At 44.4% G+C, this 10,493-nt stretch overlaps 1 protein-coding gene across 1 annotated transcript in view; it reads left to right on the top strand.

The window, feature by feature from the left end:
• Positions 1-2,306: 2,306 nt before the first annotated feature.
• The window catches only part of LOC102199112 (neuropilin-2-like), a 90,976-nt gene continuing 82,789 nt past the window's right edge, over positions 2,307-10,493 (top strand). The window contains exon 1 of the mRNA XM_013913501.1: positions 2,307-3,139. Coding sequence (XP_013768955.1) covers positions 3,064-3,139 — 76 coding nt within the window. The 5' untranslated portion in view covers positions 2,307-3,063. The remainder of the gene's footprint in view (positions 3,140-10,493) is intronic.

The raw sequence follows: 10,493 nt of genomic DNA, 5'->3' as shown, positions 1-10,493 counted from the left end.
GTGCATGGTAATGACTCTTTGTAAACTAAATAATAAACAATGGTAAGTGTCTTAGATATATTTGTACCCCCCAAATGTCACTTTATCGTGACTCCAAGTTGTGTTGTGCAATCAAATGTACCTTCATCACAGGCAGGTGGTTCTCTCTGAGGTGGAAACACTGGCAGGGTTGGTGCTGTGAGCAAACCAGCAACAAGTCTGTCAGTTTCCCCAAAACTGAGTCTCGATGATGTCATTGGTAACTTCTGGGAAACCCAGTCGACTGTTTGGCAGGCGGCAAAGGTGTCATGGATCAGCAGAGCCTAGTTTCACAACACTGTGTCAGTCATAAAGAAGAACGAGCAGAGGGGAAGTCCAGAAGGTTTGGGCTCGTGTGGCGCGGTGCTGTGGATAAGCTGAAGTTATTCTTCCCGCCAACTGAAGGATTCTCAGACTTCCAAAGATTTTCCTTTAGCATCCTCTGCTCCCGTCCTTTAAAAAAGAACCAAACTAAAATCCACTAAAAAAAGACATTTTTCAGTCATATGCAAAAGCTGAAAAATGTTTAGGAATCAAGACTTAGAGTTAAAAACTGCTGCTGAACATCTTAGCTGCTGGCTGACTGCTCAGAGTAAATCATGTTTGCAAACCGTGACTCTGAGCGCTGGGACAGACGATACGGCGACATTACCACGTGACTGCAGTGCGCTTTCATCACCTGACAGATTCCAGGGGACCGGACCGGTTTCGGTTTCAGTGGAAAGACACCGCACGAAAAAGGCAAGATGGGTGAGAGTGGCAGGTTACAGAGGTCGTACACTAGAGGGACCCGAGCAATGAGAAGGGTGACAGTTACTCACTCTTTCCCTCACCCTCTCTCACACACACACTGAAATCTGTCATGGAAAAAGAACTCAATACCTTTAGGCCTCCGGAGATGTTAGAAAACATCTGAGTGACTGTATGCGTGTGGTGTGTCGCTGCTCTGAGCTGAGATCACTGATTTACCTTTATTTTGCTGATTGGAGGACAGGAAACATAAATATAGACTGAACATTTACCTGCTTCCCTGCGCGACTTTGATTTGGGAAAACAAAATCCCCACATCCCCCTTTCAGGCTGCTTGTTCTCAGAAACTCTTGTGTCAGAAGAAATATAAATATTTGGCACATGATGTAAAACGCATCGGCAGCCGTGTGATTATCGTCTCTGTAATAAAGGAGTTTTGATGGGGTTTACTTCCCACATGAGTTTTTTCACTGAGTGGTCAGTGGTGAGCTCAGCTGCGTGGATCCGTGTGTGAATTTGTGTAGGGTGTGTCCTGGGAAGGCAATGCAAAGAGCTAAGATTGGATTGGTTTTTTAGACCACAGGCTTTGGTGTTGCTAAAACCAACACCTCCCACTGACATCTATTATACTGCAGGGAGTGAGCAAATGAGCGAGGGAGGGAGAGAGAGCGTGCACGTGGAAAGAGAGTGAAGTGGTTTTAAGTCTTAGTTCAGTAAGTAGACAGAAATCCAGTCACCTTTCCATTCAACTTCATTACCACTGCAAGTGTGTGTCAGCACATGTCCATGCTTGTGTGGTGAAAGTGTTTGTTTGCATGCGTCTGCATAGCTTTCCTGTCTGTCCTCCGCCCCTCGTTTAGATTCTGTTCAGCACTGACCCATGTGCCCTTGGTAAACAGCTTTTTGCCCTGGCTTGTAGACAAGGGCTTATGTGTTTGCATAAAGGTGTGTATGAATTTTTGCATCCCGGAATCCAGCCTTTAAACCACAACGGCCGCTCTGCATGACAAGTAAACCTCTCTCATAGTAATCCCGAGTCAAAGTTTAGATTCCCCTTCGTTCTGATTGGTCTATACATGCAAACCATACATGGATCAATGTTTCCCCTGTAATGCTGTAAACCAGCACCAGGTACCTTAAATCTCCTGGTGCTATACTACAAAGCTCATGAAGCTGTGCTGTGGGCATCTTCTCTCCCAGTTTTCTGCCTCTCTCCTTTCAAACTCGATTCCCTTTAATACCAGGAGGACTGGAGGAAGAAATGTGAGCAGAAAGGCGAAAGTATGAAGCCACAGAAAGAGAATGAAGTGGAACATTTTGGGGAGAAGGCAGAAAGAAATTTGGTAAAATGAAAGAAATGGTGAGAGTGGGAAAGATATGTTGGAGGTAAGAGATGGTCAGAGAGAGAGGAGATGAAATTGCTCTTTAATCAGTGAGGGGCTATATGGAGGCGGGCCGAGGTGCCTACTGTAATCCGATACACGCGCACGCGCACGGCGTGCACGCGCACTCAGGCAGGGGACTGAGTGAGCGGTCCTGCTCGCTGCCACAAACCCGGCGGAGAGTGGAGGGGAAGGAGCGCGAGCTACCGGGAGAGAGAGAGAGGCAACAGGGCAGAGCGTCTGAGCGCAGACACGCACAGTTGTGGGAGGACAGCGGAGAGGCACCACGTTTCTTTCTGCCTACCAGCTTTACGCACGCAGATCGAGCTGCTCGGAGATCCTGCGTTGTCTTTTGCGCATGAACGGACCATTACCGGGAAACTAGATCGGAACACATTTAATTTCCTTACCAAGAAAATGCGCCTGAAGATATTTGCATAAAACAATTGGAAATATTTTTAATCCAAGGAGGAAAGACGCGAGTTACTTTTCCCCGTTTCCGTCGCAGTTAGCGCTCTCTGATGATCTTTTTGGTTTCTAGTTAATTTGAAACGCACAATTTTCTTTATTTACTCTGCTGATCTGTTTCCCTGCGCTGCCGACTGTGCGCACAGCAATGGATTTTAAACCGTGTTTAGAGTTCAAATTGCGTTTCTAGACAAGTTGCTCTGGTTGAGGAGAAGTGGCGGCACGCACTCACACTGCATGAACTGTTTATTTTCTCCGGCGTGTTATTCTTAGTGAGTCGGGTGAACGCTGTCCGGCTTTTGGATTTTGGACACAACCGTGTTGCACGTTAGAAAAACAGATAACTGTGGAAACGGTCAGGGAAGTGCGACCTGGAGCCGTGTGTCAGATAAAGCAAATAAAACCACACAGGAGGAGAAGACGTGTTTTATTCTGAGGGGGAAAGATGGATTTATTCGTTTGGCTCTGTGGATGTATTTTGGCTCTTCTGTTACCTTCAGCGGTAAAAGCCGGGGAAGGAGGTAAGTTTGATGCTGTTGCTGTCCGCCTAAATCCAAGCGTCACACAAGGTGTAAAAAGAGAAAATAAGAGCAGTTACACATCACAAAACGAATAAAAGTTGTTTTCTTTCAGTGCAGTGAAAGTAAATTCAGGGAAAGCATCATTGCGCAATTGGTGACTACGGGCTCGAGCCAAATCTCCGCTCCGTTCCAAGTAATGCGCTGAAACGGCGCACTGCTGAGGGACGTTGATTACTTTCATCACATTTAGGAGACAGACCCGCGCTGCTGGACGGCCTGTGAGCCAGCTCTCTCGGTCCGGTGCAGGGACAAACGTTAGGAAGTACGAACGGGCAACAGAAATGATTTTGTCACGATGACTTTACAGATGAAGTATCTTCGTCACCAGCCGTGTTTTTAAAAAATTTTTTAATCCAGGGCTGATTTCGAAGGGATGCTGGTTTAATCAGCGTTGATTTGATCGTCTTAAAAACATCAGTAACGACGTTCAGTAATAAAAAGATGACAGATCGAAATCTTCTGTAAATTCCTGTCGGGAGCATTTTTGTTGTCAGCAGTTCTTCTTCCAGCACGTTTCCATCTCTTGCGCTCTTCTAAAATTCCTCGAAACTGTTTTTACTAAAAGGAAAAAAGTTGAACGCATTTCTTTACGGTGACTTCCTGTCATTCTGGGAGCGCGGAGAGGTGGCGGCCGGTGTGACGGGACTGCTGCCTCCGTGTACCGGAGGTCAGGTCCGGCCCGGCGCTCCACGGAGGCTCGCGTTCGCTCCCGAGCCCGTGTGAGCGACGGGATTTGCGGCTGTGTAACCCGACCACGAGTTCACCTTCGAGTGCATAAGCGGGAATATGATGTGAGAAGGGAACGCGCATTTGCTTTTTACGCTCTGTTAAATGTGGAGAGGCAGAATCTATCGCTGTGTGCGTTTTCGTCTCCAGACAACCTTTACGCACGAGGAGGATAGCCACAAAAATCTTTTTCCATATGTGAACTTGAAGCACAGACGACGTTTTAAGTCTCTTTGGTTACAACGAACCTACTTGTCACCACATAAAACACTCGTTACCCAAAGTTTCTGTTACATCGTCACAGGCAGGGGTGTATGGGGAGTTCGACTCAGCTGATGGACACTCAGGACTCCGAGTGGTCGTAAATTTAGTTTACGTAAATTTAAGAGCTTAGCTACTGCGGCCTTTACCAGGAGACTGATGACTTTTGTTTTCGCTGCACACACTGATTGTTAGCACTGGTTTCTCATTGCTGCCTGTGCAAAGACCTGAATACTTGGAGATATACTTCTAGTCTCTCCTCGAGTTTCACTTTCTGCTTTGTGGTGAATGCATATGTGTAAATCTAGAGAGAGAGAGAGAGAGGGAACCGAAAGGGGGTGGCTGCAGGGAGGTTGGTGGCATTCGAGGTTTTACGGCCTTATTCCGGAGGGCTTTTGCAGATCTCATGACTTGGATTGAGTGGCCCTGATTGCCAAATGTTGTTTTGGAGAACCACAGAAGTACAGAAGGCACAGGGAGGGCATTCTTTACATACAATTCACTTCTGATGTGAGAAACTGTACGGTGGAGCATCCTGCTATCTGTGGGCATTTTTACATTAGGTTAAATCTGAACTAGTAATTTAAGGCCTGTGTGAGGTGATGTGAATGTTCAGATTATTAATATTATAAATAATTAAAAACCGCTGACTTTGTGCAAAGCATGCAACGGGTCTGAGGCTTTCCTGTCCAGAAGAAAGAACAGCAGGTCATTTGATCAGCAGTTGTTTGTCTTAAAATTAGTCACATTTATATTCAACACCAAAGCAGGAAGTATGTGCTGCAGTCCAGCACAGGAAACATTCAGATGGAAACTCTGTGGCATTCAAGGAAGATGAATGAGGTGTTTAACTTCAATGCCAACGACTGGAGTTTGTTCTTTTTCCAGCTAAATGACGCTGACAGTGGGGTTAAATATGAGAACATGTTGATATTCTGTTCTTTTTTGACCTCTTACTTTATGTTTGCTGACAGCAGGTGAAGCCTGATTTTCCTGGGGACCCCCTCGAGCTCCCCTCGAGGTTTCCCTCCAGGTACACCGAGCATCTCTGGAACAAACACACACATTTTGAGCAGTAGGCTATGCAGAATGGAGCTTTCTCAGCAGTTAACTTTTATAGATGCCTCTACTTTGTTCTCTCTGGAGAGATGAGCAAGGAAAGCATAGTGAGACTAAGAAGTGTATATATAGAGAGACGCGGGAGGGATGGAAGTGCAGAGGGAGGAAGTAACAGAGACAGCAGAGACAGAAACAGGCAGAGGGAAGCAGCAAAAAGCAGTGAACGAAACGGAAGAATGATTTTTAGCCTCGCTGTTTGATCCTGTTTCTTCATTCCGTTTGATCACAGCTGTGCCTGGAAGGGAGATAAACGGACATAATTGGCCACTCAAGACCAGCTGTCTGCCTCCATAGTGTCTCTGCTGAAATATGGTGGATGATGAAACAGGATCACCATGATACTAAGTGTAAGAAGTGTGCTAGCGGTGGTGGTGAATTGCCCACAGGTACGCATTAAGGTTTGGTTTATGTGATTGTTTTTGATGGCTCCAACCGGCCTGGTGTGATTTTAAAAGTCTGAGCAGTGGGAAGAATTTCCGGAGGTGAAGTTAACAGCTCCATTTACATGCAGGGGAATAAATAAGAACGTCTGGCAGACTTAAAGGCTTACCGTCTAGCAGGTGCTTCACCATCCACATGAAGATGTTTTAGTTTGGTCGCTGAACATGAAACAGCTTCTCCTGTACGTGCATCGTGTGCTGTGAGTGTGAGTGGGTCTGTGTTTCCCGGTGGGGTCAGCTCGTGGTAATTAAATATTACATCAGTTTGGGTCGTAATGCTTTGCAAGCGTCAGTTGGCCACCAATAAAACAAATCATCCATGTCATTCACATAATGGGGTTAAAGCTCAGAACCTAATGAACTGACTCGCTGCCACAAACAGTCATTCCACGTAATTACAAATCCAGGTTTTAACCTGAAACACTGCAGATATTAGAGTACGCAAATATGAATTCAACAGTATTTTCTATAATTGCACAGGCCTTTATAGAGCTGTGTAAAAACTCAAACAGCATGCTTATCATTAAGGGCAATTAACGATCCTTAAATCAGCTTCTTGATGAATTTGTGTGCATTCTCCATAATCTGTTTGTTTTGAGTTATTCTTTTCTGTCATATTTGTCGACTGATCCACTGATTCTGAGGGAAGGAAAACAGAAGATTATGTGTAACGTGCGAGCTTTCCCCAACATGAATTGGAAACTTTTCTCCCCATAAAGTACACGCAAAAAATGGAACAATAAAAAAAATGAAAGAGATGCATTGAGCAAGAAATCAGGAGAGTTTGGACGTGTGCAAGAGAGAAAATGAAAGGGAGAAAGTATTACGGGGCATTAGTGAAATAAGAGGAAGGCAGCAGAGTGTGAAGCAGTAGTTGAGTGGAGCCACCTGCAGTAAACTAACCCAGATTTATTCTTCTCCTCTGAAACGCACAAGAGAGTTTCTGGGCAACGTACTGCACATTTTATTAATAAATATGTACTCCTATTATACACTGAAGGTGAAGGATTTAATTTTCTTCATGTGATCTCGATAAGTATAAAATGACATTATAATAAAGGGATGTTTGACACTGAATATGAAATGTTGCTTTACAGATGTCAGGGAACAGATCGGACTAAGCGTTGCGTTGGCCTGTGATGGTCAGGTTTATTAAAACATTTTATCAGATAGCTGAGTTTGCCGAGCTGGTGCAGGTGACACCTTAGAGCTGATTTCATTTTAATCGTCTTGCAGGCAGCAGGTGTTTTCCACCAGGCCTCAGGATTAAGCGTTACACGTATTCATCAGGGACTCAGATCACCACGGCGGCTTTTTTCCCAGTTTTTTAAAACAAACAAACAAACAAACAGAAACAAATGCATTACATGCCAGCTAGAAGAGAAACAAAAATCACATGCATCAAGCACGATGACATTAGTCTCTCAGTCATTAGAATAATGATAGCCTAAAAACAGAGTGGTTTTTCCATCGACATCAACAACCTAGCTGCAATGAGCGAATAAACATTAACCCAATTAACCTTTGGCACAGTCGCCCCTTCTCTTTCTCTCCTCTCATCTGTAAAAGGGAAAGGACAATTAGTGGGTCCAGCAGGATGTTCTAATTACAGTTATCATGCCATTAGTAAACTGTTAGTATTCTAGTGTCTTCATTGGCCACTGGTAATGACTGGAGTAATTAGAGAGGATGCTGGGAGCGAGTGGGTGTTCTTGTGTTTGCAGCCTTGTGAAGAACATTTGTCCTCAGAGGGAAAGGGAGATCATGGAAATCTTTCAAATGAGGATATTTGCCTGTTCCCACTTCTTTTAAAATCCTCGCACACAAAGAAAAACCTGTGTGTGTGTGTGTGTTTGTGAGAGAGTAAGCCGGGCCTTCTGTGTCTGCAGCAGTCCCTCCGGAGCGCTGTGGAACGAGGCCACAGGTTGTTTTCCTTTTTCTCTCCTCGTCACACCGAATCATCCTGTTGTTTTCTACTTTTCATGGCACTCCAGCTCTTCTTTAATAGTGCGCTCTGTGTCTTTCTCCACACCTCCCTCTGTCAGTGTTTTCCCTCACCCCGATTAAGAAACCTCCCTCACCTTCTTTTAGCCCCACTTTGCCACGGTGGAAAATCTCTTTACTGTTTCAGCCGCTCACTTTCTGTCTGGTCCCTGGAACTCTGTCAGTCTGTGTTTTCTCGTACTTTGGAGATCCATTCACATGACTCGCTAGAGACGCTCATTCATACGCTGCTTAAAAGGAGCTCTTTTCAGTGACTTAAAGGAATACGTCACATTTACGGCCCACCGATCAGCAAAAACATTCCTTACATAATCAATTTTTTTATATACAAGATACAGGATGATTGATAGCAGCCTTCACTACAATCATAATGTCAAAGTTAGCAATTTTATTCAGCTACACAGCAGGGCTTAGATGTAGCTAAAGAGATTAAAGAAGATATTGACTAAAAAATGTCTAAATATATGAAAAGTCTGTGTTAAATGTGCAATACGTCAGATTATTGGCTTGGAAACACTAAATTTCTGACAAAAATGTAAAGAATGACCAGTTATGTGACGTGCATGCGATGTATTGCAGCGACAGCTCAAATCATTGCAGACTTCAGTCCAGCACACAAAAATGAAATGTGGTGCAGGCCAAAGACCAGTTTTGTATTTTCTAATCAGTCTTTAGTTTGACCTTTTGTTTTTTAATTCAGTGTAGTTTTTATTAATGCCGTCAGCGTTACTCTCGTTAACGCCAAATCTCCGTTAGCGAGTTAACGCGGATCCCCCCGTACGTGGGGCTGCACGGCGCTAACGCGTTGATGAGCTAACCACGCTAACGTGTTGATGCCGTGCAGCCCCACGTACGGGGCGATCCGCGTTAACTCGCTAACGGAGATTTGGCGTGTTAATGCGGTTATGGCATTTTAAGGAGATTAACGCCGACAGCACTCGTTTTTATTGCTTTCGGTGTTAGTTTTGGTCTTTTTTAGTTGTTATTGTATTAAAAGTATATGTCAGAGGTGAGATTTAGGGAAACGAGTGCACGTATTACAATAAAAACACAACTTTTTGAAAGCAGTGACTCCAGAGTCTCACTAATCACAGCCATCATCACCTCATCAGGCAAACGAATTATATTTTCTCCACATTTGAGTTTAATTTTTGTTCATTATTTTGTTTTAGTTACTAACAACAACCATTTTTCTTTTTGCACAGTCATCGTCAGGTCGGTAAACACATCGATGGATTTGCATTTGCAGCCATTAGAGAGCCAGGGTTTATTTTTCACCTTGTACCGCCTCACCTGCACTTAGAACGTCTCCCACAGCCATCCATCAGCATCAGCTGACACTCCCAGCTCCAAACTCAGATCTTTAGCTTCTTCAGTGATAGCTGGCACGCTCACACTGATGTTCGTTTGCTTAGAGAACTTAAGGACAGTCGGGTCAGACCAAAGCAGCACCAATAAAAACAACGACTCGAGGAATTCTACTGACTGCACCTTTAACGGTCTCCTTCCCTCACGCTGCTCTGCCTCTGAGAGTTTTTCCAATTAGCCGCTGCTGCTCTGGTATTGATCTGAAGTCTTTCTCTGTGTCTTATTTTGTCTATTGTTAGATTCTGTGTCTACTGTCTAAAGCCCCGTAGATCAGGGTGTGCCTTTGCTCCCGAGCAGAGAAACTTGATCTGATGTCGGTGCTTTTTCTGTATCACACGCTCAGCTTTTTTTATGAGTCACTTTCTCCCTTCTCCTCATTCTCCGATCGCGCTTTCCTTTCTTTCAGATCCTTTGTAGTCTTCCACTCATCCCTCCCTCTGCTTTACACAGATATAAACACATGCTCACTCTGTGGTTTTCCACTGAGTCTTAATGCAGGGCACCTGGAGAAAACAGCCCCACCTGTTTGTGTGTCTGTGTGAGTACAGTATGTGTGTGTAGGTTATAATTTTTTTGGTCCGGTGAGCTTTTCCTGAGCTGCTGACTTTCTCCTTTCAGCTGATGAGAGACAGATGTTCTTGCATTACTCTCCCTTTCTCACTTTCATCCAGCTCTGGCTTTTTCTCCTTTGCTCTCTTTTCTCTTTCTCCGTCCATTCCTGAGGTTTCCCAGGTTTGGGGGAATAAAAGCACCTGGGTATGATCCAAACAACACATTTCACTTTGTTATTTTCAGTGTCTGTCATATTCCCAGAGTCACACCAAAGGTTTTTAATTGTGTTTGTATCTCTAACGTGTAAGGATTCAGTGTCTGCAGCCTTTGTAGGCGTTTCACAATGTTTGTAATTAGTGAATGAAATGCAGAGAAAGATTGGAAAACTGCAGATGCAGATGGCCAGAACATACTGATAAATTTAAGGACCCGACTCTTTAAAGGTCACCGTAACGAGGTCGCAAGTCTCACGTTGCTGTTGGTGGATAACAGGTTGATAGTTTCTGAACAAGCTTTCTGGTTAGCTGACACATTTTCTTGCTTTCATAACAAACACTCACTAAACCACTAATGCTTTCATGACGGGGTCGGACCGGCATGAAGAAATGTGGACTCTGACAGATTGGCAAAGTTCTCGCAGACAAGCAAATCGATTGCTGTGAGCTGAAAAGTGTCTGTTTAGAGTCAAATCAGACTCCCTCAGAGGGAAAACGAATCAGTAAGAGCTTAAAAACAAGGTCAGAAAATTTGCATTTGGGGCCAACAAACAAGGATCTGGTTCAACTGTGCGAACCAGCTTCATGGAGAAGAGTGTGCACGAGTTC

This window comes from Pundamilia nyererei, unplaced genomic scaffold (assembly GCF_000239375.1).
Source record: "Pundamilia nyererei isolate P.nyererei 1_Seehausen unplaced genomic scaffold, PunNye1.0 scaffold00135, whole genome shotgun sequence".
NCBI classification, from domain to species: Eukaryota; Metazoa; Chordata; class Actinopteri; order Cichliformes; family Cichlidae; genus Pundamilia; species Pundamilia nyererei.
Note: the sequence above shows the minus strand (reverse complement) of the source record. Positions and strands in the feature narration are given on the sequence as shown.